Source organism: Neovison vison, chromosome 1 (assembly GCF_020171115.1).
Source record: "Neovison vison isolate M4711 chromosome 1, ASM_NN_V1, whole genome shotgun sequence".
Classification (NCBI taxonomy): domain Eukaryota; kingdom Metazoa; phylum Chordata; class Mammalia; order Carnivora; family Mustelidae; genus Neogale; species Neogale vison.
Window position 1 is genome coordinate 134,734,693 of NC_058091.1, and position 27,762 is coordinate 134,762,454.

Sequence of the window (27,762 nt, forward strand, 5' to 3'; positions counted from 1 at the left end):
TGTTAAAGCATAAGCTAACTCAGCAAAATGTATCAAAGCATTCTCAGGGATCCTCTCAGCCATGTCACTTTCCATCACTTACTCCCCAAGAGTGATGTGCGTTTGATGAAGGAAGCAATATTCGAACGGAAGAGATTTCGATGATGATGTCGCAAAACCCCATATTTGCTCACAAGAGGGGCAGGTTTCTCCATAATTTTTATAACTTACTTTCTCATGGCCCCAATGAATTTGCTCTCTGATCAGGTGGACAGATGACTTCGGTAGCATCCATTTCCCTACATCTCTGTCTCGACTGAGGAAAACAAAATAGATGAGCAGTCCATGAAAATAGCTAGTTGATGAAAACACTTGTTTTTAGAAAAGTTGGAGTCATTAAAAATGGCACAGGACTGGGAGTTAGAAGATCGGGGTGGGGGACAAATGCCATCACCTTAGTTGTGATACTAACTCCTTGGCCCTCGTGCAGATTACTTCCCAGCTAGGTCCTCAACACCCTCCTCTGTAAGGTGAAGAGTTTTGGTGATGCCAAATCCCTTTCTCTCTCTAAACATTCTCTAATGTTGAGTTTACGTGAATTTCCTTGGACTTTGGCAGATTTTCACCACAGAGGCCAGATAAAGGTAACAGATTCTGAGACAGAAGTTGTTGTTTTTGGCATGTCCAGTAAACTTGCAAAACAAAACAAACCCAGAGTCTCCACATTAAGCTACCTTCATAAACACTTATTAAATTTAAATATCATTCACTGTCCTTTCTACCTTCCTATGTTGCTCCACCACCTCCCTCAACCCAAAAAGAAAAGAAAAGAAAAGTAAGGAAAAGAAAAAAAAAAAGCAAAGCAAAGAAAGAATAGAAATGAAACTCTCATGTTTTCTTCCTTCTTTGTTCTTGGAAAACCGCCTGGGATCACTTCCTCTTCTTCCTTGGCTTCATCATGTCACCTGTACGATGAAGAAGAGAGACATCAGACTTCAGGGTTTCCCTAATGGGTATTCTTGCATGGGTAGACATTCACCCTGACCTGGGACAGTGGAAAGTCAAGGACACTTAGCCACTTAGGTAAGAAGATGTACTTTGTGGAGTTCTGAAAACCTTCCACCTCTACAGAAAGGACAAGAAGCAGCTCTCTTGTCCCCACTGGTGCTTGACTCATAGTGTCATAGTGTTGACCAATAGTGTCATTTGCCTTCACAGGTTCTGTAGGTCAAATGTGAGCCACTGATTGAAGTTGCTCTTGGCCAAGTGTTTACAGGCTGCACACAATCCATCGACAAACTCTAAGATTGTGCAAATGGAGATGAAGAGACCTCAAATTAGAGAAGGAATAGAAAAGTGGAGATTCACCTAATTAGAGTTCATTTCATGACCTCTCCCGAAATCAACTGAACAGCCTGAATGGAGGAGTACTGGCATATTGATTGGATGTTAGTGAGCTCACTGGAAAGGCTTTCTTCTGCTAAAATTATAACCCTGCATTTCTAGAATGACTTCCATTCAACAAGTTGGTACCTCTCTATTTATTGATCATAAATCTTTGTATACGCTCTGAAATTTCTAATACTCCATTAATGCATTATGCTTCCCACCTGTTATAAATGTTCTCAATCCTACTTTGAAAACTTTTCTCAAATCAGCCTCTCCTTGTACATTCCACAGCCCTGTTAGTCCTGACTCAGTGCCATAGAAACCTCATGCTTCTACTTCCATGCTTTACCCTTCAAGTCCTGCCCCAGTCCGTCAGTTGTGCCCTTAAATGTCTTCTACTAATTTTATTTTGCTAGAATTGCCCTCTCAGAGGTGATAGTGACTGATGACTTGAAGTCTCCCTCATCACACTGATTTTCTAGGACAGCCGACTCCTAATCACACAGCCCTCGGGGCCATCCTATATAAATGCCTCTCAACATTTCTAAATACAGTGCTCTCTCTTCTTCTTCTTCTGCTCATCAATCCAGATATCCTCAGTCACTCTAGGGAAGCCTTCCTAAGCTACGCAGCTTTATGTCCTTTTCATTTATGCTCTCACTCATTTTTTGATGTAGACTGTCTCCTGCCCCATCAGGTCTTCTGTATGTTAAGTCTCCAAGTACAAACCCAGAACCTTCTCTTTTCTGAAGCATACACTCTTTCCCTGTAATAAATCCTTTGTCAGCTGAATGACACATTAATTCCTTCATTTTCAAGAGCTTGGGCAACATAAACTTCTCAACTTAGCTGCCCCTGCGGTCCCTCTGAAGGCTTCTAAAACCCTCTTACCAACCCCAGCCATTCGAGTTTAACTGTAATCATAACCACACTCCTCCAACCCCAGGTGCCCAGGATTGGAGAGTCCTTCTCTAAGGATGAAATAAAACAGATACTGAAGGCTTAGAGAAAACAAGCCCAGGAGAAGTGATGGCCAGAAGTTCTTTTGGGGAGGAAAGCAGGTGGCTCCTTCCTGGGATCAGTCTCTCTCACATCCAACACTAAGCACCTAGACAGAGCACTAAGACATTGACATAGGCCCGCAAATACACTAGAGAAGGCATCGTCCCAAAATGTGTCTTGGGACAGACTTCCAACAGTCATCTCTTCTGTAGTGATTTATGTGTGTGAACATTACAGAAATCATATTTTTCTTTTGTTCGTAGCAGGTGGAAGGTGGGTCCTTATTCTTGAATTCTCTTGGAGATGAGCAGTCTCTAGGCTTCTCTGAGTCTTCAGAATTTATCTCTGACTCTGATTCCAATACATGGCTGGAGATTAGGAAGCTGTTGACTTAGTAATAGCCTGTATTATCTTACTCAAACAAAGTCCACAACATGGATTTCATATTCTGATTGGGAAATAATGTTGTTTGTTATCCTTCTTTCCTTCATGGAAGGGTAATTTTTCCAGTGGAATGCCTCCTAGTTGGCAGTTAGGAAGCTAAGCCCAACCCTGATTCATTTTAGTCCTTTCTTTATCCTCTGTTAGATAGTACCAAGGAATAGAGATATCCTAGGCCAAACATTTAATGTTTGTCTTGTGCAAGATCCAAAAGTTTTCTGCTGTCATAGCAAAAAAAAAAAAAAAATTAATCAACATCACTATGGATACCATATATAATTATATTGCTCATTATTCCAATAGTCAGAAAACAGAGTAAGTAAAAACATTATATTCACTAAGATTTACACCTATGTTTCTACAATCACAAAAGCTAGTGCTGCTAGACTTTGAACTGAAAATTTGAAGAACATTTGCCTAGTTTCCGTGGGTTGGCTTGGAAAAGGGTGAGAAGGCAGATGGCTGGGGAGATAGGAGGTGTTATAAGAATGAGGTTTGAACATGAATGAGTAAAAGTTTCAGTGCAGACGTAGCATGAAGGAGATGGAGCTGAGGTTCTGGCTGGAGAAATCCTTGTGGGAAAAGAGGCAGTGAAAGAAGGAGAAGCAATAATCCAACATGGATTCCTAGCTGAGGGAGATGAAATTAGGACAAGAAAGGCAAAAAGGAGATATATTTCTGTTATTAACCAAATGCTGCTCCTGTGGTACCATGCTTTCAAAATACACATGGAATTATTTCCTGATAAGAGTCTTTTGTTATGAAATGATCAGAGGCAATGTGCAAGGCAGATAAAAACCTTAAATTTCTTCATGGCTAAAACTAAAGATGGCCTCTAAGTAGCTTTCCGCAATGAAATATCTCTTAAAAAAATCTGGTCTACAGAAAATAGTATTAAAGGAAGGTTATAATGTCCTTCTCTCCAAGCCATAGCCACAAAGTCACTTGGTTAGACTTGAATTTTCAGCTTTCTCTCCTTAGGGGGGAAAGGATTTATGGTCTCAGGTCCTGACAAAGGATAGTCTGACTCCTGGCACATGGACCTCAGGAATGTTAGCAGAGGGGTCAAGGGCCAGAGATAAGCTGATTACCTCTCCAGCCACACCTACCTAGAAGAGGCCCTGCCATGTCCATCTGGGAGCACTTAGTTTCTTTTTGTGCCTGATAGATCTTTAGGTTGTGTTTCTCTTTCTGAAGAACTCCTGTCTTGATGTCAGCAGTCTTGCGTATCAAGGAAAAGAGAGAAAGAGAGAAAGAAGAAAGAAAGAAAGAAAGAGGGGGAGTGAGGGAGGGAAGGAAGAAAGAAAGGAAGAAAGAAAATTCGGTACTCCAGTGGCAGGCAGACAAGGAGGCCTATCCTGGAATCCCTTGGCAGCCCTTTTTTCCCAATCAGGGTGTAAAGAATATGTCTGAGGCTTCCCTAGGTGCTCAGATATGGTGGACCAAGCTTATAATGATCTGCGGAGCCTGCTTCCCCTTGCCTGATTCTAGTATTGTTTGAAATCTACATTCCATCTAACTATGCCCCCAAAATAGAAATTGAATCTTTCCTGGTGGGTGTCTGGTCTCTTTATGTGACCCTGTGCTTGTCCAGCCCTTTGTCCTATGACACATAAAAGCTAGCAGAGGGAAGGGGGACATGGTGACAAGTCAGGAATGATGGCTCTCTGGAAACTCTCTAGAGCTTTTTGAGCCCCAGCTTCTTCTTGAGGACCAGCAGGACCTTCCTGAGGGCCTGCAGCTTTGTCTCCCTGGTACACAGAGCCAGATCCATGCACCCGCGTACTCCTGAAGGATAACACCCACTGTCCAAGTTCACATTTGACTATTGGCATCACCTCTTACTACTGCCCTTCTCTCTCTTCTCTGACATGACACATGAGGAGGTAGAAAGTAAGTAGACATTCAGCGAGTGTGGCCGTCACTGCCACAGACCAGCAGCATTGGAATCTTTGGGGGTACACATTAGAAGGAGGGAATCCCACACTGTACCTTAGATCTCCTGAATGAGAATTTATATTTTAACAAGAGCCTCATTTTAACAAGATTTGGAAGCACATAAGTTTGGGAAGCCCTACTCTGGGATCATGGCTCTTGACCCTAACTACAAATTAAAATAACTGGACAGCTTTAAAAAAATATCAATGTCAAGTTCCCATCTCCATAGATAGGGATTTAATTGGTCTGGGGTGGACCTGAGAATTAGTATTTTTAAGACTCCCCTGGTGCCTTCATAATGTGGAATAAAGGTTAAGGACTATTGCTAGAGAGATACTTCCATATTATATGGGCCTTGACTGATATTTCAGCTTGTAATTGTTGCTTTCCATCACCTTCAGCTGCATACAGATGCATACAATTCAGATGCATACAATTGAAGGACAGGATGGGATACCCACATAGGAAAGGTTACTGATTTTTGAGGAGAAAGAATGAGCTTAACAGCAATGAGTCCCACATGCCAGGCCCTGTTTTGGTCACTGGACACTTCTCAAGTCCTTTATGATCCTCCACAATGTCAGGAGGAGGGTGCTAGTGCTGTCTCCATGACGCACAAGGAAAGCTGGAAGACAAAGATATTAAGTGCCTTGCTCAGGGTCATGGGTCTACCAATAGCAGGACCAAGGTAGGAACCCAGGCAGTGTGGCACAGAACTTTTCTCCCAACCACTGCCTCCCATGGCATCACCAAAGCTCTCCTTAGAATTGTGCTGTCATCCAAGAAAGCTCATGTGTGTAAAGAGGTGACAAAGTAGGGTTAGCCCTGGATTTGGACAGAAGATGCAGCTGCTTACATGTCTCCACAGATCCATAACAGATTTGGAGAGGCTCAGAGACAGAAGAAGCACACTATTGATCGTCCACACCTCGACAATGCTAAATCACATGGACACTCCCGTGGCAGGCATTCACCAGAGCTGTCCTAGGCAAACTAGCAGGGGTGGTCACCTGACTTAGAGGTTATCCCATCACTGAGAAGTTGAAGTGTTTTGGCACAGCTTACATGGTTGGTTTGTGGCCAGATGAGAGACATACCCTGGTTTTTAAAATTTCAGTTCCAGTGTCCTTATCCCTACTTTGCACTGTCTGCCCTAACGTGCATCTATTTTTCAACAGCTCTCCAACCAGTATACCACAGTACCATCATCTGTGCTCCTTAAACTCTCTGCCCAATACTTGCATCTCCAACCATTACCGTCTCTCCTTGACTGCTGTCCCCAGAAACCCTGTGCACCAAGTCCCATTTAATGCCTAGAAGGAAGAGTCCTTAGACATCCTCTGTCTGCATTGATTGATCCATTGGATACACCAAAGGAGAGTCTTTGGAGAGTCAAAGATGGATAAGACACACTCATAAGAACTCCCTTAAGAACTCAGGGTTTTGTGTAAAAACCCAACTCCGTGCAGACCATAGAAGGCTTCCTGGAAGAGGTGAGTTGATATGATTAAGTGGGTGTGAGACAGGCAAAGACTGGGCGTTGTGAGACACTAAAACCCACAGAGGGGAGGGACAACATCAATGTGTAAAGAAAACAAGTAATTTGGTGGTTCTGCTGATGCACGCATTTAGACAATGGAGAGCAAAAGCCACGGGACTGGTTCACAGAGCCCCCCATGTGTCATTCCAAGAGTTTGGACTTTCATCTGTAAACTGGGGAAGGCTTAAAGTGTTTTAAGCAGAATAAGACACAGAAAAATGTGCTCACATAGATAGCTCTGTTTAGTTTTAGGCAATTGAAAGTGTTCACTGCAACTGGGATGTTAAGTGATCTAATTTCTCTTTTAATTCTTACTAGACCATTTGTAATTATGATCCATTTAGAACTTAACCCATTTATGATCCTAGTCTGATACTATATAGGAATTTGGTCCAGTCTATTCTTTTTTTTTTTTTAAAGTTTTTATTTATTTATTTATTTATTTGACAGATAGAGATCACAAGGAGGCAGAGAGGCAGGCGGGGTGGGGGGGGGGGGGAGACAGGCTCCCTGGCAAGCAGAGAGCCAGATGTGGGGCTTGATCCCTGGACCCTGGGATCATGACCTGAGCTGAAGGCAGAGGCTTTAACCCACTGAGCCAATCAGGTGCCCCTTGGCCAGTCTATTCTTTAAGGAGTTAAAAATCTAGACAGAGGACAGGGACATATGGCCACCTATGTGTGTGACTGTCACTCACCCCAATCTCCACATGTGCATGCGTGTGTGGGTCCACATGGAGATGTTAGCCTATTTGCTCATTGGGACCTAACTGTAGCAAAAAATTGGATAAAGCTCTTAACCGATGAAGCTTATATAAAAGAGCTTTGTGTTGAAAATATTATTAAATTTGGTGAAAAATTTTTTAATTTAGCAGATATCTTAAAGTCACGGGGGAGCAACAACTTAGAAGTTAATCATAATTCAGACAATTGTTTAAAAAGGTTATTGGTCCATAAGCTCTGAGAAATCCAGTTTTTCTCTGCAAATTTCAAATGGATTAGTTTCTTCCTTTCTTTCTTCTTCTTTTTTTTTTCTTAATTTTCATATAGATTTGGGGAAGGCATCAAAAATCCTTACCAAGAACTTCAAGGAGCCAAACTAGTTAGAATTAGATGTCAACACATCTGAAATGTCAACACATTTTTTTTTTTTCCCTCCTCTCTGGATTCCTGTGAGTTGGAATCCTGATTTGGGGAGTAAATTTTAGTATTCCGTGTCTTAAGTGTTTGCTTTCAAGGATAGTGTCTTTGAGATTTCCCCAACCAGTTACATTCTCCAAGAGTAGAAAACATTTGAAAAAGCCAAATGGCATGCTTATTTCTCCGAGGTCTCATTTTCCTCTCAGAAATATACACTCTTGGGGTGCCTGAGAGGCTCAGTGGGTTAAAGCCTCTGCCTTTGGCTCAGGTCATGATCTCAGGGTCCTGGGATCGAGCCCCGCGTCGGGCTCTCTGCTCAGCAGAGAGTCTGCCTTCGCCCCTGCCTGCCTCTCTGCCTGCTTGTGATCTCTACTTGTGATCTCTCTCTCTTTCTGTCAATTAAATAAATAAAATCTTTAAAAAAAGGAAAGAAAGAAATATACAATCTTAAGAAACCATCGTGGGTTTTTTTATTGTTGGGTTTGTTGTTGGTATTGTTGTTTTTACTTACACGGGCTTATGTTTCCATACCAGTTTATAGATTGGGTGGAAGATGCCACTTGTGCCATTTCTATTTTGATAGAACAGAATGGCATGTGGGCGTGTGATGTGGGGGACTGTATGTGACTCTTGCTTCCTTATATACAGAATAAGGGTATGCTTCCTGTACTTCCCTTTGGGGATGGGAAAATCATGATTATTTTGCAACCTGACTCTTTGACGGTTACTTTTCCAACAAAATAATATTCTGGGGGTGGGCTGGTGGAAGAAGCAAGGAGGAGGATAAAGTCTTCCATTTTAAAATCAGCTGAGTTAAGGTTTTTTGGTTTAGTTTATTTATTGTTGTTGTTAAGAAGCAACATGTTCCAGCTGCCTATAATTAGAAAGCTTAGCTTACTGACATATTCACTTTGCCCAAGACCCTGTTTAAATGAGAATTCCCATCTTAAGTAAAGGATGTGATTTTATCTGGTAAATGTTTTACTAAGGGTTGAGAGGCAACCTAAATGCAGAAGGATGGGAAATCATCTGGGAAGGCACTGCTGAGGTTAGAAGAATAAAGAGGGTCTCTGGACCCTTATCCTTCAAAAATGGAAACCTTGACATGTAACAATTTGTATCCCCCAGTCCCTCACTTATGGGAGGAAGAACCTAAGTTCATTTTTTTTTTTCCATGCTTGGGGTGGTGACACCTTGCTCTCTGGGTCTTGAGCTCTCTAAACAAAATTATTTTTAGCCTTGAAGTTAAATGAGGTATTGTTTGGGGGAGGAGGAGAAATAATTTGATGGGGTCCTTTGAGAAAATCCGAAGTTCCCCCAGGCTTTCCCTCTGCCTACTTTGGTAGGACCTGTCTGAATCCTTTGGACAAAGGCATTAAGCATTACTGCCTTCTGCTTTTGGACTAGTTTCTTCTTCTGTTTCCAGGAGGGGTGGAGAGCGTGTAAGGAAGGCATGCCTCTGTAGGTAAAAGAGAAATAAACTGACCCCATTTCCAGTAGTTGAGCTTCTCTCCAAGTAGATAGATGCCAGCACTAAAGACGTAGCTGAGAGAGAAGAAGGCTGTTAGACCCACCGGGCTGAGTTTGGCTAACACAGGATACACCCAGGTACCCGTCTCAGAGTAGATCCATAGGACCCTGCAGAAAATGACAAGTCACAATCATTAGGACGGCAGGGGCGGGTAGGTGGTAGAGCCATTTTATCCTCAAGATCAATGGGGTTCTGGAGCCAAGGGAGATGAAAAGAAGCCATGGGGATCATTTGTCAACAGCTGAGGTGTTCCACAAACCTACAGAAGTGAGTCTTTTCTGGATAAACAGACTTGATTCAAAGAGACATCCTATTTCATAAGCTGGACTTGGCTATTTTACTTAATCCATTAGAATTCCGTGTTGGCGAAGGAATATGAGAGAACATCAAACACATCATCAGCCAAAGAGAGTATGTGAGGACACGAATTATTCCTTTCCCTGAGAGGTATGACCTGCTGAGACATTGAACTTGCTGAGATGGCATCATTCGCTGACTCTTAGCCAGACAAGCAGGATTGCTTTTCTGTACCTGAGAGTCAGGTGTAGCTTTTCATTAGCCCTCCAAACCTGTTGGGGTCAGAGGGACAGAGATGGACCACTATTGTTCTATTACAATATGCCTTTTAGAGGTGGGAGGGGTTTAACTGTCGGCCCTGATTTCAGCTACTGAATATAGCCATGGACAGAGTGTTCAGTAGGAAAGGATGGGTTTACAGGAGGCTCAGATCTTGCTCATGTGAGTAGAGAATAGAAGTCATTTCTGGTAGCCAAGAGAAGGAAAAGAAATGCTAGGAGAGGAGCCACGATGTCTAAGCAAAGCCCAAAAAATGCAGTATGCTGGAAACCAACTGCACTGAAAGATGCCAAAATCTGAAATAACTTTTAAAATTAAATATGAGAAACATGATGTATCAACTACAGTTTATAATTGGTTAAGAGGACAGAATCTGGAACCAGCCTTCTGTGATCCAAATCCGAGTTCTGCAACCTATTAGCTGTCTTACCTTCAACAATTTATTCAGCCCTGCTGTCCCCTGCCTTCATGTGAAAAGTGAGGAGTGCAAACAGGATCCACATTGTAAAGGTGTTGTCAGGATCAAGAGAGTTAACACATGTAAAATAAAATAGCACCTGGCCCATTGTGAGCCTTTAATCAGAGTTCTAAAGCTTCTCTCTTCTTAGGGATGGCACAGAGGGGTCCTAGCAACCTTTCTTTGAGGCTCCTTATCTCTTGTAATAATTAGGATAGGCGAGGTCATGCTTCAGAAACAGCATTCAAATTTGGATACCTCAGGTTATCAAAAGAGTTCAGAGAGAAGAATAGAATTCTGAGTTTAACTTCTGAAATCTAAGTGCACTCTTGGTTGTTTCAGATACTTCAGATTTGTCAAAGGCTTCTGGAAGAGACAAGGACTAATATGAGGGTCAGGCCTGGGGTGAGGCAAGAGAAGCATGAAATTTAAGGGGCCATCTCTGTCTCTCAAAGGACACAATTAATAAATTGAAAAGGATATCTATGGAAAGGGAAAAATATTCTCAAATCATATACTCGATAGAGGATTAGTGTACATAATATACAAAGAACTCCTCCAACTTAACAACAGCAAGAAATAAACCCAAACAACCCAATGAAAAATGGACAAGAGACCCAATAGACATCTTTCCAAAGAAGATATACAAATGGTCAACAAACACATAAAAAGATACTCAACATCACTTATTATTGGGGAAATACAAATCAAAACTATAACTAGATACCACTTCACACCCATTAGGATGGCCACCATCAATAAAATATCAAGTGTTGGAGAGGTTGTGGAGAAATTGAAACCCTTATGCACTGTTGTGAGGTACAAAAAACAGTTTAACTGCCATGGAAAACAATGTGGCAGTTACTCAAAAAATTAAATATAGAATTACCATATGATCTAGCAATTCAACTTTCTTATCTATACCCAAAAGAACTGACAGCAAGAACTCAAAGGGATTATTTGTATATCTGTGTTCATAGCAACACTATACTCAATAGCGAAAACACAGAAGCACCCAAGCGTCCATTCATGCATGAACGGAAACATAAAATGTGGTAGAGATAAGCAATGAAAAATTATTAAGCCTTAAAAAAGAAAGAAATTCTGACACATGCTACAACATGAATGAACCTTGAGGATATTATGTTACATGAAATTAGCCAGTCACACACACACAAAAATATATTGTCCGATTGTACCTAGAGTCATCAAATTCATAGATACAGAAAGTAGAATGGTGTTTAACAGGGCTTGAAGGAAGGAGGGAATGGGGATTTACTGTTCCATATGTACAGATACTCAGGACACCTGGGTGGCTCTGTTGGTTAAGCATCCGACTCTTGATTTTGGCTCAGGTCATAATCACAGGGTCATGAGATTGAGTCCTGTATTGGGCTCCATGCTAAGCATGGAGCTTGCCGGAGATTCTTCCTCTCTCTTCTTTTCCTTCTGCCCCTCCCCACCCCCCACTCTAAATTAATTAATTATTAATGAAATAAAATCTTTCAATAGACTTTGCTAGGTCTACCTCACCTGGTTCATATTACACTGTGTTTACCTATGGTGATAATAGATCCATTCCTGGAGCAGACCTCCTATCAAAATTCTTTTTGGAAATAAGAGAAGGTCCAAGGGTTTTCCTGAGCCTTCTGTTTCTTAGAAATAATGGACTATTACTCAGCGATCAGAAAGGATGAACACCCAACTTTTGCATCAACATGAATGAGACTGGAGGAGATTATGCTAAGTAAAGTAAGTCAAACAGAAAAAGTCACTTATTATATGGTTTCACTTATTTATGGAACATAAGGAATAGCATGGGGAAGGGAAAAATAAAGGGAAGAAATCGGAGTTAACGAACCATGAGAGACTATGGACTTTGGGAAACAAAGGGAGGGTTTTAGAAGGGAGGTGGTGGGGGGGATGGGTGAGCCGGTTTTGGGTTTTAAGGAGGGGGAGGATTGCACGGAACACTCGGTGTTATATGCAAACAGTGAATCATGGAACACATTATCAAAAATTAATGATGTACTGTATGGTGACTAACATGACACAATAAAAAAATAATAATGAGCCTAAAATACTCTTCATGTCAAAGAGGCACATTTTGGGTGGGAATTCTGCTCCACTACCTTACCATTTTGACCAACACTGGAGTTCTATAACATGAGCATTCCATTGTCTTCTGCCCGTCTGCTGCTTATGATAGGCCAGGAAAGGCTTAAGGGACAGAAAATAAATCCCCAGAGATGGGGCTAGGAATTGGGGGTCAACAAGGAGACCTGAATGCATTCCAATGGATCCTTTTAATTAGTTCACTTTGTTTACCTTGTATACTAGAAATTAGGGCTCCTAATTTCTATGCCCATTTATACAAGATAGTCAGCAAATAAGAACATTCCCCTAGAGGCCTGGAAAGTTTCTCTTTATTTACTTCATTTTTGTTTCCTTCAGCATAAGGTTTCACAAAGGAAAGTTCCTGAGGTAAGTTCATGAAGTCTGTAGTTTCACAGAGAAAGTGCAAAGAAAGTTAGAGGTGTGTGAACTGTCAGCGGAAAAGTAATGAAAACAAACACGGTATCAGGCAACAGGGCAAATATATGATGAAGGGCAGCCCACGGGAGGCCTGGGGAGGAGATGCTCGTACTGAAGTGGGATCACTTCTTCTTTTTTTTTTTTTTTAAGATTTATTTATTTGAGAGAGAGAGGAAGAGAGCAAGAACATGCACATGAGGTGGGGGTAGAGGGAGACAGAGCAGTAGACTCTCCGCTGAGCAGGGAACCTGACATAGGACTTGATCCCAGGAGTCTGAGATCATGACCTGAGCTGAAGGCAGAGCGCCCCTGGGATTACTTTTTTATGGCTTGCCGGAATATATATTGAAAGGTGGTGGGAGGGAGGGAGAGAGAAGGAGGAGGAGAAGAAAGAGCAGGAAGGAGGGAGGGCAGAAGGAAGAGAGGAAGGAAGGAAAGAAGGAAGGAAAGAAAGATGGAGGCCAAAATGAAATTCACCACTATCTTCCTAGTCAGTGTCAACTCTTCCCCAGCCCCATGCAGGATCCTATGCAACCGTATCTAAATGTTTGTCTGCTGCACTCCACTCCAGCTTCCTTCATCTCGAAGGGATGACAGATGTAATTGTCTACTTGCTGGGCTTTCTTGCACCCTTCAATCCACTTTCCATACCACAAGCTACTAGTAATCCAGCAATCTTTCCAAAAGAGAAATCTGCCCATGGCACTCTCCTGCCTCCAAGGGATTCCCACCAACGCCTTCGGAAAATACTCAAGCTCCTTTACCCAGCCTACCTGGCATTGCCCTGCCCCGCTGTCTGCCTCCAGATCTACAGCCCACCCATACTGGATCCTTTTCTGTTTCTTAAATGAGCCGAGCTCTGCTGCTCTGGGCCTTCCCTCATGCTGTTGTCTCTGCTTGGAACACCTCAGACATTTTTACTTCCCAAGACACACTTCTCCTTGGCCTGTGCCTGGCAGAACCATACTCACGCTTCAAGTCTCAGCTTAAAAGTCAATTTCTCTAGAAGGGATTTCCCAAAGTTCCTGTATCACTCATTCAGTGAGGTTCTTATGCTACACACTTCCTTTACTATGAACGTACCTTGTTGCTTATTGGACTGTCTTTCTCCGTAGCCTGGAATGGCACAGGGAGCTTATCTGTCATGCACATCTGTTTCCCAAGGGCCAAGAAGATGGCAAGTTTGTAGATCTTTACAGGAATGGCTTTTCGGGGAGGTTCTGCTAGCACATACGGTTTCCTTTAACTACTGTTCAATGTGGCTGCTGTGGACAGCTCTCGGCTGCCTGATCCACCAAGGACACCGCAGCCTCTGAAACCCGGGAGACGGACCCATAGCCTTCCAAATTCTAGTTAATCTATTGCTCACTTCACTAACACTTTGAAGAGGCCAATCATTCTGTCCCTCATTTCAGAGAACAATTTTATATGTCCTTCTAGCGCTGTCTGCCACATGGATCTATGTGAGTCAGGCTGGGCAGGCACAGACTGGCAGCCAAAAATTAATGTGCTGTAGTTTTATCCTCCTAATCTTGTAGCATCCAATGATTGTCATAAAAGTATTAATTTCTGTGTTTTATCAGTACAGCCACAGTGGAAGTCTGTGGGTTAGGGACTAGTAGATAACAAGGGGTTTGGTGGGCTTTCTGCATATAATTCTTAAAGTGCTAATACTCGTGCTGCCACTCCCTAGCCCAGCAGAATAATAGAATTAAAGGACCCCCCCCAGCCCCGTATTTTCATGCCAACTTCCAACAGAAGCATGTGAGATGATCACAGTTGCACCTGAGGCCAGAAGGAAAGGAAAACCTGGATTCCTGTTTTGTCAATAAACTCACCAAGTTTGCAGACCTCCTACAATGGAAATGTCCCTGACAATGGCTGGGACCTGGTGATTCCTTAAGGTAGGGGCTGAGCTCCTTGCTGCCTTTGCAGTGCACCCCCCTGTCACCCCTCTGCTCACCGTTCTGCCAGGCTTTCCTACAAACAGCTCCTGCTCACACATGAGCAATGGCAGCCACCTGGTGAAGACACCCACCAGGTTTAAGCTACAAAGATGACTCCTGGACCCTCTTGGTTTTCTACCATCTGATCATTTTTGCTATTTTGCTGTCCCCTTGCCCCTCATGCCCCTTAGATGCCCCCATATTCACTTTCTACTGTACTCTCTCTGCCTCCCCCTCTCTCCACTCTCCCTCCCCTCCAATCCCTGTCTCCCTTTCCACTCTCTCCCCACTTCCCTCTCTCTCTCTCTCTTCAGCAACCTCATCCCACCAGGTGGGTTTGCTCCCTGGATCTCCACCGTAACCCCCGTCTCTTGGGAGGCCCAGGTCTAAATGTCCAAACAGAAGTTCCTCTCACCCAATGATTCTCAACCTTGGCTGAAGATTAGAATTGCCATGGGGGTTTTAAAAACCTGAATTCTCAGGACATATCCTAAGCCAATTAAACCAGAATGGGATTCAGATTTAGGATTTTAAGTGGAGTGTCTCACTTGCACCCCCAAATTATTTTTCTGCTTCTCTTAGGGCAACCACCATCGTCCCAGTCCAATGGCCCAAAATTCATAGACTTGTCCTTGATTTTTCTTTCTCATTTGCCCACGGCATGCTGATTAATCCACAAAACCTGTTCCATCCCTTCCACAATGTGGGCTGCCCTCCATCCTGCTGGTGCCGACGTATCATTCTTCGGGTTGGTACTGTTTCTAATTTCTGCAGCAGGCATTCTGGTTGAACAGGAGCTGAGGTTTGCACAGGAGGCGTGAAGAGGGCGGATGGCCAGGTTCTGTCCCAGCTCCTCTGCTACACCTGTTTCCATTCTGCATCCTGGGGGACCCAAGCTTCAAATGTTTATAAGAAGGGGGTCTATGTGGGGCGCCTGGGTGGCTCAGTGGGTTAGGGCCTCTGCCTTCGGCTCGGGTCATGATCCCAGAGTCCTGGGATCGAGCCCCACATTGGGCTCTCTGCTCAGAGGGAGCCTGCTTCCTCCTCTCTCTCTGCCTGCTTCTCTGCCTACTTGTGATCTCTGTCAAATAAATAAAATCTTGAAAAAAAGAAGGGGGTCTATGTGGCATCTTTATATTTATTTCATATATTAATTTACCCAGGGGCTAAGGAGTACTTGTGTGGAAAACAGGGGCTGGGATTCTGATCTCAAAATGCAAGGTTCTGCAATTACAGTACATGTAGATGGCCCCAGACAAAGATTTTATTTATACCCAGGAAAGAGTAGCAGGGGCTCTGGGCAGGAATTCATCACAAGTCATGAGTGGAAATAGGAGCTGATCTGGGAACTCAGCTCCGTGCATCTCTCTGGCAGTTTTTAATGTATTCCGGAAGGTAACATATCTCTATGTATATAGTACATGTGTAAGTGTGTATGTAAATGGATGCACAAATTTAGAGGATTGCTACACTGGAGGGCCCTGGGCGGCTTCTATGTGGGAGCTTAGCCAAGTGAGTACAATGGAGGAGAAAGGAATGATCTCCCGTGCTTCATAGGAAGGACCATTGAGGAGGAACTCTACAAATATCCCCCCCTCCCCGCCCGCCACTGCTGGGTAATAGCTGCAGATTTGCTTGACACCTGTCCTCAGCATGCAATGCCTTACCCACTAGCAGAGACACCTGTGGCACCTGCAGACTTCTGGTCTACCAAGGGCAACGTGGTGGGGCCCTGCAGGCCAGCTGGGGCTGTTGCAGTAGCCAGTAGCATCATGATACTGACACAGTGAACAACAGCAGAGTGGGTCACCAATGAGGGCAGCAAGCTGTACTGAAAGCAGAGCCAGGTGTGAGCGCAGGAAACTAGGGGTCGTCACCTTTCAATCTGCGCAGGTGGACAATATGGGCAGGTGTGAGCACGCATGTGCTTATTAGGACTCTTAGAGAAGAGGGTCCTGAAGCCTGGGCCACCTGCAGCCGGGAAAAGCGGGCTCTGAAGCCCCAGACCTGGGCTGATCCCAGAGCTATGACATAACCACGGACAAAGTATAGGTCATGGGGATTCAATCTCATGGTAAGAATATTCCAACTGACTTTTATTTGTGTGTTATTTTACTCTATTTTGCTTCCCACGTCTTGCAGCTCCAATCCATTTTAAAATGCACCATTGTCAAGACAGCCTTTTGCCAACATAATTCTCTGGCCATGTTACTAGCAGCTCTCACTTCCCCTCCCGGCTGTAGAAACAAGTAGCAACAGTGAAACCGCACGTTGTCTGCACTGTGTCTAACCTCTAACATGCTGGCGGCCAGCGTCTGGGGGTGGGCAGTTTGAGGACCACTTCCTATTAGCCTCTGTTACCAGTAGGTCGGGCGACAGCAGGGTGCTGACCATTCCTCACTGACCAGTGACGGGTCCTCTCCTGGCCTTGGGACCATGCTCTGTTACTCACTTTCTCTCAGTTCTGTCACACCCACCAGTCCTTTCAGGCCTGGATCCAACCCCCACCTTTCCTGAAGCCCTTCCCACACCTCCCAGCTGGACATAACTGCTTCCTCTCCTGCATTCCTGGGGTTCCTTGTATTTGCTAGATGTCATCCCTCCCCATCTTGTGTTCTTAAAACGCTCATTCCCCCCCTAATAAGCACAAATCCCCTATAGGCGGGCGCTTGGCCTGACAGCACTTGGCTTTTCCCAGCAAGACCAACCCCGTGTTAGGGGAGATATTTGTTCCATAAAAGAGTGAGTCAGAGCGAGCTGTAGGAAGGTTTCTGTTTTCCTGCTCCTCACCAAGACCTCAGAGCAAGTGAGGTGAGGTGTTTAGGGGTGAGAGATATGGGAGCAGGGAGCAAGCTACCGTATTTATAGGTGAGTCATGTTTTCCAAAGGAAATAAAAGATGTGCAGTTATTACTATTCTGCAGAGCTTTATTTTCCCAGTTACAGGTCAGCCCTCCAATTCTGCAATCTGAAAAATCACAAAAATCAAGTGCCACATGCGAGGCAGTCTCCACGGTCTGGGTGGCTATTTTTAGGTCATCGTAACGTGGTTTCATCTGGGCAGTGCTTCTCCAGCTCTGAGTTACTGCCGTTTTTCTGACTCATGTTTGCTTCTCACACTCAGTCTGGCCTCGGCCCATATTCTTTACCTCATTCCTGCTAGGCTGTTTCCCTATTTGACCATCCAAACTGGCATGCCTAACAGCTGGCCCACGGCCACTTCCCTGAAACATCTCCCCGGATAGACACAGTTTGTGAAAGCTTGTTGCTGGCCATCTGTGGCTGGGAGGGCCCATGGGCCCCAGAGCCTTGTGTAAGGGTAGACACAGCATGCCACAGAGTGGGAGCACCCACAGTTGGGATGGATGGGCAGAGAGAAGGAAGTTCCAGCCCGTGGGGCAGCAGATGGGCGTAGTTGCTTCGTTCTAGCAAAAACGGAGCCCAATGAGCCAGATGCTGATTTAGGGCCTCATCGAGGATAAGGAGGTCCAAATCCCAAACCACTTCAGCTCCCCACCGGGGTGCACCCAGCATGTTCCTGCTGGTGACAGGTCTCTGCCCCTCCCTCCCCTTGCTCCCTTGTAGCTTTAACACTTCAACGTCCAATCCAACACAGACCTGGAAACCATGACATCATGGAAAGTTATTGACCATACAAATGAGGTTAAGGTTGTTTGCCTACCTCCCCTTCGCCCTGCATTTTGTACAGTGTGTTTTGCACAAATGGGGAGCTGAACCAACACCCAGCCCTGTGGATACCGTGGGAAGTGAACTGCATTTGGAAATAGGAGCCCTGAGTGTAAGTCCCAGGGCTGATTTTCCCCAGTCCTATGACCTTGGGCATGTCTCCATTTGCAGACTTACTGACACTGCCATCCGTTGGCTAACGTCAATTCTCCCGAGTTAGCACAAATGTCACTAACCCATGTCCTGGTCTTGTTCTTCTTCAAATGTCACACTTCATCCAGAGTCCAATCATGGTTCTCACATAAGCCACATCATTTCTCTCCTCCACTTAAAACTTTCCCACAGACAAGCAGGTTCAGAGTCTGGACTCACTGATGTGAACTGATGATATAGCTTTTCCCTGTCCTCCAGGTCAACCCTAACCTCAGCAACTCCTTAGCAGATGCTGTTCCCTTTGCCTGAAGTTCTTTTCCACATCTCTTTTGACTTCCTCCTACTCATTCTTTGAGTCTCAGCTTACACATCAATTCCTTTAGCAGCTAGCTTTCAACCTCCCTCCTGGGTACCCACAGCACCGTGCACTTCCCCCTTCGCCTATTGTCCCTTTGTTTGGGCACTTTCTTCTCTCTCAGACAGTCCCTAAAGGGGGCGTGGTGCCTTACACATCACTATATCCTCGGTCGCTTAGCACACTGCCTGGAGCTGATGAATGATTGAAAGGACACAGGATACATTCATACAGGACCCCATCTCATTGTACCTCCTTTCTCCAACCCCTCAATTCCCTGCATTGTCAGATTGCATGACCAAGCCCTATAGATCACTGCTTCTCATCTTTATGGCCACCACAATTTCTCCCCCAAATACCAGTGGCTTTTGGTGGTCTTTTACTCCATTGGTTTCTGAAGATAAAAGAGCGAGAATCAGATGTGACAATCGATGACCAAATTCCAAGTCCTTCGGTAGAAAAAGTTAACAGATTGGCCGCCTGGGTGGCTAAGGCAGTTCAACGTCTGTCTTTGGCTCAGGTCATGATATCAGGGTCCTGGGATCAAGCCCCTGCACCAGGCTCCTTGTTCAATGGGGAGCCTGCTTCTCCCTCTGCCCCTCTCCCCACTCGTGATCTTTCTTGCTCTCTATGTCTTTCTCCCTTTCTCTCTTGCAAAAACAAATAAACAAACTAAAAAAATAATAATAACAGACTACAAAATGCTGCCTTATATACTAACTCCAAAAGTTATACTCAGCAAGGAAGACCAAATCAGATGGAAGTCCACACACAAAAAAACAAAATATGGAAATTCATATACATAATCAGTCAGACACCATTCTGCTTCTGCTCCACACATGACAACAGGAAACTATATCTTGATGTATACATACTCTTACCCAACCTCAGTTTCCAGATAGTCTATCTTTAGAGATTTATTCTTTTGGGTTAAGCCAGATATGGCAAATACAAGGCACATATCCTGCCACTTTCCATTCTTACACTATCAGCAGATATTGCTAAAGGATGACAAAACTCTTTTCTGGTCTCAGAATCTTTCACCTACTGGTGCTCCAGATATCAACCACCAGTAGGTTCCCAACTATCACCTACTCTCTGAAAGTATCCTTGGTAAAAATGCAGAGGCCCAGACTGGAGAACATGTTAGATCACTGGAGTCTTGGTGTAGATTTATGGTGCATGTACTTTCTTTCTTCTAGAGAGGAGAAGCAAGAAAGATTTGGGACATCCAGGGAAGGAAAGGTGCAGATGGTGGGAGGTGACTACATAGCAGAAGGAGAAAAGGCAAGGGAAGAACCATCAACGGAGTTCCGGGCACAAAGCTTACGAGTTCTGAAATAAAGGATGGCAAAAGCCAATAAAACAGGCACTGGAAGAGCCCAAGTCCCTTGGATTACATTCTCTTTCTGGCTCCCATCTCTAGCAGAGCCCTCTACTGAGTTCAACTTTCCCCGAATAAGAAGGAATTGGGGGATGACCTAGATTCTCTAATGGGAACAGCTGATGTAGTCTAGGCTAGAGAAGGTGCACCCTGATTAGCTTCTGTTAAGATGTATTATGCTTGGCAGGCCCCTCTCCATAGAGCAAGAGCATGGTAGTGGATGAGAAGGTGACTGAATGGAAAAGGGGGTTTCCAATCACTGTGTGGAATGCCAAGGGTTTTCCCTTGATTACAGACCACTGAGCAGCCCTTCTGAGTCTTGGCATCACCAGGTGGTTGAATAATGAAAATTAGGCCAGCTCCTTGAATTACCTCTCATGCCTCCGGGCAGTTGCCCAAATGCCCTATTGGAGCTCCAAGGCCAGATGTTGATGCAAATGAGCCCATAAAAAACAGGCAACGGGAATGGGCCAAATGGAGCATGTTCCTTTTTAGATGGAATATATTTGGATAATATATTTTGGAATATATTTGGATGCTTCAGATCATTCAGTCATCCAAACATTTTACTGTTTTTTTTTCTTTTTAAAAAATTTACCCATTTTATTTTTTTAACTTAAGTTCAATGAATTAACATAGAGTGTATTATTAGTATCAGGAGTACAGTTCAGTGATTTCTAAGTTGCATACAACACTCAGTGTTCATCACATCATGTGCCTTCCTTCATGTCCTTCACTCAATTACCCCATCCTTCCACCAAACTCCCCTCCAGCAACCCTCCGTTTGTTTTCTGGAGTGAAGAGTCTCTTATGGTTTGCCTCCCTTTCTGGTTTCATCTTGTTTTATTTTTCCCTCCCTTCCCCTATGATCTGCTTGTTGTTTTGTTTCTTATAGTCCACATATGAGTGAGATCATATGATAATTGTATTTCTCTGATTGACTTACTTTGCTTAGCATAATACCCTCTAGTTCCAACCATGTTGTTGCAATTGGCAAGATTTCATCCTTTTTGATGGCTGCGTCATATTCCACTATATATCTTGTACCACATCTTTATCCATTCATCTGTAGAAGGACCTCTAGGCTCTTTCCATAGCTTAACTATTTGGACATTACTTCTATAAACATCCAAACATTTTAATTGTAAATGAAACCAATGGTCAATACTTTCTTGGGGAAACTAATAAGTGCAGGTTTGCAATGATGACTTCTTCCTGAGAGGGAGCAAAGAATGTGTGACCTGCCTGTGCATGCACACCTGTGTCCTCTTGGGCACATGATGCTTCCATGGCATTAGCATCAAACAATACTCAGTCATTAAGCAACTGCCTTCGGCTCAGGTCATGATCCTAGGGTCCTGGGACCCTATGTTGGGCTCTCTGCTCAGCAGGATGTCTGCTTCTCCCTCTCCCACTCCCCCTGCTTGTGTTCGCTCTCTGTCTCTCTCCCTGTCAAATAAATTCTTCAACAACAACAACAACAACAAAACATCAAACAATAAGAACCTCTCCTACCTAAAAATTTAGTGATGATTAAATCCCTGTTAACCCAAGATAAAGACATTCCTACAAAACAGTATGCTCCTTCTGGAGTACCTCACCATCCTGAAGGAAAAAGCCTAAGTAGATTTTCTCTCTGCAATTCTTACCTGCTGATGTACACAAGACTAGCGAGAGCCAGCAAGGTGAGACCTTCCTTCTTCCGTGGATAGCAGTGCGGGCCGAGGATGACTTCCGCCAGTGCAAAGGGCAGGATGGATGTGTGCTGAACGACAGAAAATGAAAAACCATGTCAGGCTGCCCCTGCTGCCTGCCATGGCCCTAATTCTCTCTTTCCTCCCCACTCTACCTTCTTAGGCAACTGCCAGATGAGATGTCCCCTAACTTGGCTTAGATCGTGCTCCTTAGATGCTTTGGGGCCTGCTGTGGCTCCCTGCTGCCCTCGGTGATGGCCCAAACTCCTTTGTCTGGCCACCAAGGCTCTCGGTAATGTGCTACCATCCTCTCGCTCCTGCTTACTGTCCTCCTCCCCCCGCCCCAGGCGTGCACCCTAACCCACACTTCCACACCCAGTCCTCCCCTAGAACACGGCTGTTTCCTTCACCCCACTTTGTACTCAGTGTGCTTGTTCCCGCCCTCCCACTTTTGTTCATCCCCTCCACGCTCTGTGGAATGTCTTCTCTCCCTACATTTGAATCATTCGTGTTCTCCGCGGCCAACGCAATCTTCCACGGCGCTTTCCCTGCATTTTCCTCCTGCTAATTTCTCTCACTCAGTCCGACTGCCTTTCTATCCTGTGCCATGTCGTCTAGCACTTAGGAGGTGTAGCTGGAAGATCTGAGGGTGGGGTGAGCAGAGAACGCTGCTTACTGGGAACATTGAACAGTGTTAGTATTTTTCAGATTTTGCTTTTGCGGCTATGATTCCTCTTTCATCCAGGCCCCTCATTTCCTTAGCATTTGGCCGCCCTCTTGCTTCTCTAGCCTTTACCTGTGAACTACATTCCATTCCCACTCCTGAGCCCCAAGACAGCGGGGTTAGCACCTCCGTTAGGGTAATCAATCGCTGGGGCTTAGAAATGTCACAGAGCCCGTGTCACCATGCTCCCGTGCTCAGTTCTGTGGCTGGGGCCCTGGGGTGGCCTTTGCTATCAGTCATGTCAGTGTTGTGCTCAGAGGCATCCCCAGGGGGCCACAGTTTCTCATTCGAACCTGAACTAGTGATGGGATAGTCAGGAGATCAAGACCCTTGGTTGACAAGAAATGTGGCAAGTTTTTACTGGGCAGCGGTGGAATGAGGAGGAATCAGTCTTAATAACAGGGCATTGCATGGCAGGGAGGGCCCCCTGGGGCCCCAACAGGGCTGCAGGTGGGTGGCACAAAGCAATGAGGCCTCTTATAGGCCCCAGTACCCACATTTTAGCAGCAAAGCTTAGAAGAACAACATTGCAGCCACACCATGGTTTCTATAGGTTTTGTCCAGGATTGGTCCCTAATATACTGATGGGTTGCATATACAAGTGACAAGACATTTGGGCCAGCTGTCACATCCTGCACCTCTCTGGTCTGATTTGAGGCTACAGCTTCTGTGTCTCTCCCTCTAATAAAGGAGCATAGTGGTTAAGAGAATGCACTTTCAGATCTGACGTTGGACGAGTTTCTGAATCTGTTTGAACTTCAACTTCCTGTTATCAAATAGGGAATAGTCCACATGTCATGGAGAGGACGGCTCTGAGGATTGAGATTAGAGCATAGAAAGGGCTTCGTCCTCGGGCCCTGAGAGGTGCCCATGAGCATTAGCTGTGATTGCCACGATTATCACTGTGATTGTTGTCCTTCAGCTCATCAGTGGCCCATGGGGAGCAGGGTGAATCGAGGTTCTAGGAAGCCAGGCGCTCAGATGCAGGCAGGCAAGCAGCTGGAGCATGGCCGCAGAGCCTCCCCGTGGCTGCCCTGTGGCTCCCTCCCCAGCCCACAGCTGCTGCCCATGCTCCCAGCCACTCCCAGCTGCGCTGCCTCAGAGCCCTAACAACGCCGGGGGACTGACATCCATGCTCTTTTCACCCAGAGGTTACTTCAGGAGGCGAGTGATGGGGCCATCTCCCCAGCACAGCCCCCTGCCTCTCCTCCTGCCTTCACTCTGCCGCAACCAGGAAGATCCAACTTCTATTAGAAGGCATTAACAGTCCCATTATCCTGGCCATTGATCTGACAGATTTTATTAACCCTGCCCATAGTCAGCAGCTTCAGCTCTCTACATTAATGATCACGGGGAACAGAATTCCTGTGGAATAATGTAGTGCGTTCACATTAGGAGCAAATGAGTTCAGAGTGATTAATGCTTTTACAACAAATAACTCAGGAATGCATGACTGGTCACCTCTTCTAGAAGCCTGCCCTTTGCAAGTGACATTCAATTGGATTTCCAAATGAATTCTCTCTGATGACTTCTGGGAAGTTTACTCCAGTGATGTCATTAGTGACGGGCCATATACTGTGGCTTAATACCAGCTAAAAGGTCTTTAAAAAAAACACATTTTTTTTCGTCGGGGCTGGGAGGAGGATGACGACCACAGTCTGTGAACTTTCTGAACATGGGGCTAGTGTGAGGAGCCAAGCGTAACACCTTAAACCTACTGGTATTTCGAAAGTACTGGTATTTTACCTCGTGTTCATATCAATTGTATAACCTTTGTCAGGCAGCACATAATTTTTTTTAAAAAAAAGGAAGAAAAAAGTCAGTAAGAGAAAAATCAAATATGCTTTCCGCTTCCAAAAAAATCTAATAATTAGGCTGGGATTGACACAAATTAGAATGCTGCCAAAAATTACTGAAAACAGTGACTCATTCTGTATTTCAATTAACAGTTTCTCAGTTTCCCTTATAAACAGTGAAGCTGACAAAAATTAATTATCTCAGAGGGGGTAAAATATTTCCTTCCAGAGTAAACAAAACATCACGGGCTGAAACAATAGTATGTGTGAACAGAGACGATGGAATCAAATTATCTTTCCTTGTCAGTTAGCCATCATTTGGGGGAAATTCTCCTTTAAATATCTCATTCCAGATGCATTGGTTAAAAGGACAGTGTTGCTCTTTTCCCATCCTTTTCTACTAAATCCTGCCTTCTCCTCCTGTCCTTGGTGCAATGCCTACTTCCATGTGACTATCTTGGAGATGGAACGCTGAGCATGAAGAAGCGATTTAAGTTAGTGTAGAAATGTGCTTTAAATTCCCTGGTTGCAAAATAGCCTTGTACGTAAGTACTGAAACTTACCAGCCCGCAGGGCATTCTTACAGGGTCACGTGAGTGTGACGCGTAACATAGTGAACACTTACTCTTCCTCACCTCATGCCAGTGAGCCCATAGCTGTTACAAACAGCTTCCCTGGTTTGAGGCTAAATGTACCACAGGATGCTTTTGCTTGATTCTTGGGAGAGAGGTAAGCCTTAATCCCTGAGATAACCCATGGAGCCAACAGTGTTTCATCACTGTCCTGCAGTTCCAAAGACTAAATCCATAGGACTAGGATGGTCACACTCATATCTCTAAGATCCTTGGGGAGCCAAGAGCACTTAATTTCCTCCAGTGAAAGAAATTCAGGGAACCTCTACATTTTTTTAAAAAATCAGATAATAAGATTTAAAAATATGATCTCTGCCTCTTTCCTCGATTTCATTTCCTTGTCAGACTAGCCCTTATGTTGATTTGAGTTGACCAAGAGAAACAAGCCGGCCTCGACCTTCTTGGACTGGTCATGGAGCAACTTTCTCCTTGAGATGCTGTTTCTCATAATGAGCTTACATAATATTGCCCGCATTGTGTTTGGTCTCAAATTTCGCCTCCCTCCCTCATTCAGCACACTGACGCTTTCCAACCCGAGGTCCTTTTCCCCAAGTCTCTAAGACAATATTTTTGGTTTACTTATGGTGCTAATGGATAGATATTTTAAAATAAAGTTTTATTACACTGGCAAGATCTCATTTCTGAGGACATGAAGGATATTTTTTTACTCACCATACATGGAATATAACACTTTTTATGTATGACAAAAACGAAAGTCTTTACACAATCTCTTCAGCGGCAAACACATGGCCAAGACATCAATTAAAACATAAATGTAAATACAACAGACACGAAAAGGGTGGCAAAACAAGCCTTAATAGAATGCTATTATACTCAGGCCTGTTAATACACTGCTTGATCACGTTCCTTAAGCTCGAAAACTACATGTGGTAAAAACACACAGTAATAATTGTTTTGTAAATCCCAACAAAACCGTCTCTGATTTCAGTAACCACCCTTCATTTGCCAGCTAAAAACTTGTACCTCATTCTTTACCACTGTAGTTTCTGCCTCTAAAACCCACAGGTTGGGACAACAGTGAAGGTCTTCTTGGGAATATTTTATATCCAAAAGCAGAAGCCGTCTGTACTCTTTATGATCAGTGTGTTGTTACAGTTACAATTTTGCTTCAAGTCCATCTGATACATGGGAATCCAGAAATGTAGACATAGGCTATATTGTTTATACACCTGGGGATAACGTTTTTATTTTTCTATAAATTTTTTCCACTTATACTACCTACACTATTCTTTTAAGTACCAGAGTTTGGAAGATACTGTGATTGGATTGGTAAAAATTCCCTTTTCCACTTTCTTGAAACTCAAGAGCATAAGCTAGGCACCACTATAATTAAAGAGCCAATGTTTATAAATGCCTGGGGAGGGGGATTGGGAAGATAACCCACCCACAGAAAGAGCCACAGTCTTCCCTTTGATCTTTACAGTCTACCTAGGTGGGCTGACAACAGCCCAGCTTGGTAAAAACTCAGAAAACGTAAGTTAAAAACTGAAAGTCTTATTTACCACAGAAGAGTAGGACTTTTTGCAATTTACTCTGAAATATGCCAAAAATAAGATGAGTTGATGGATGGTAGATGCACAGATCTGAGATAAAGCGAATTCAGTTAACTATGAGGAGTAGGATCTAAGTCGCAGGTAACACAGGTGATGACCATAAAATTCTTTCGACTGCGCTTATTTGAAAATTTTCATAATAAAAGTTTGGGAAAAACATGGAGAGTCTTTATTGACTTGGAAAGAGTAAATGCTCCATTGGGCTGCGGAAGAAAAGCAGGGTGTTACTTATGAACCCTTACATGAATTAAACAGGTGGTTAAATAGTAACTTTCTGGATCTTCGAAAGAGCATTTGTAAGTGATTTCTTACTTACTACACTGTTGTCCTTGGGTTAATACGTAGTTCGGCCAACATCTCAAAAGCAGCATTCTCCTAATATGAAGCTAACTGGCTTCGACAGCACCCAGGGTGGTGAAGAAGTGGCCGTTTAGGTTCATTCGATCCAGTTAAGGGTAAGACAGAAAAAAGACCTGCGAGATTGGGACCTGCAATCCAGGAATATATTTGCCCCTTCTTGTTCTCCTCTCTCGCTCCATACCTCTCCAAAGCACCCAAATCCCTTCCCCTTGTTTAATTCTCTCTGGCTGTAGTAACAACCTAGACACCTGCTGTAATCAAGGACTCATTCCTCCCTGTCTTATATCCAAACCTGATACACTTTTTCCTTCTAATTCTCCCCACAGCTGCCCAGGCTTTTACTCTGCCTGGCATCCCCTCCCTAGCTTTTTCCTATCTTGGTACGTACTCAACACTGCAATTAGACCAACCTTCCAAGAACAAGTTTCATGTTGCTACTCCTGCTCAAAATCTTCCGATGGCTCCCTGCTGCTTTGGTCCACTGAATACCCTCTTTCCCTAATCTCATCTCTCCCTCTCATTTTCCACAGTGTCTCAACAGGCTCTCCCTCCTTTGACTCAAACCAGTCTCCTCCTCATCCTGGTCTTTCATTCTCTTCCCTTCCCTAGCATTCCTCTTTTTCCCATTTAGTGAGCTCTTTAACTCTTCTCTCCCAACTCTCCACACACACCGTTGAGATGCCTCACAACCAAAAATGCACACATTAACATGAGAAGATGTAAAAGAAAATTAGGACCCAGGAAAACACGGAGATGCAAATATGCCAACCAGAGGTTCTCTGGGCTGCTGTTACTGAGATTCAAACTTAGCACTAGGTTTCCAGACAGCCAAAGTAGAAAGAGAGAGATGGAATGAATAGTCCCTTTTTTTGTTTGTTTGTCTATGTTCAGGGGAAATCAAGTTTTTCCACTAGTATTTTCCACTAGTAGG

At 44.1% G+C, this 27,762-nt stretch overlaps 1 protein-coding gene across 1 annotated transcript in view; it reads right to left on the bottom strand.

Moving 5' to 3' along the window:
* Positions 1 to 645: 645 nt before the first annotated feature.
* LOC122912775 (androgen dependent TFPI regulating protein) overlaps positions 646 to 27,762 on the bottom strand; it is a 61,120-nt gene continuing 34,003 nt past the window's right edge. Inside the window, exons 4-6 of the mRNA XM_044258944.1 lie at positions 21,701 to 21,816; positions 8,915 to 9,066; positions 646 to 944 (exon numbers count right to left, since the gene is read on the bottom strand). Of these exons, the coding sequence (XP_044114879.1) occupies positions 910 to 944; positions 8,915 to 9,066; positions 21,701 to 21,816 (303 nt within the window). The 3' untranslated portion in view covers positions 646 to 909. The remainder of the gene's footprint in view (positions 945 to 8,914; positions 9,067 to 21,700; positions 21,817 to 27,762) is intronic.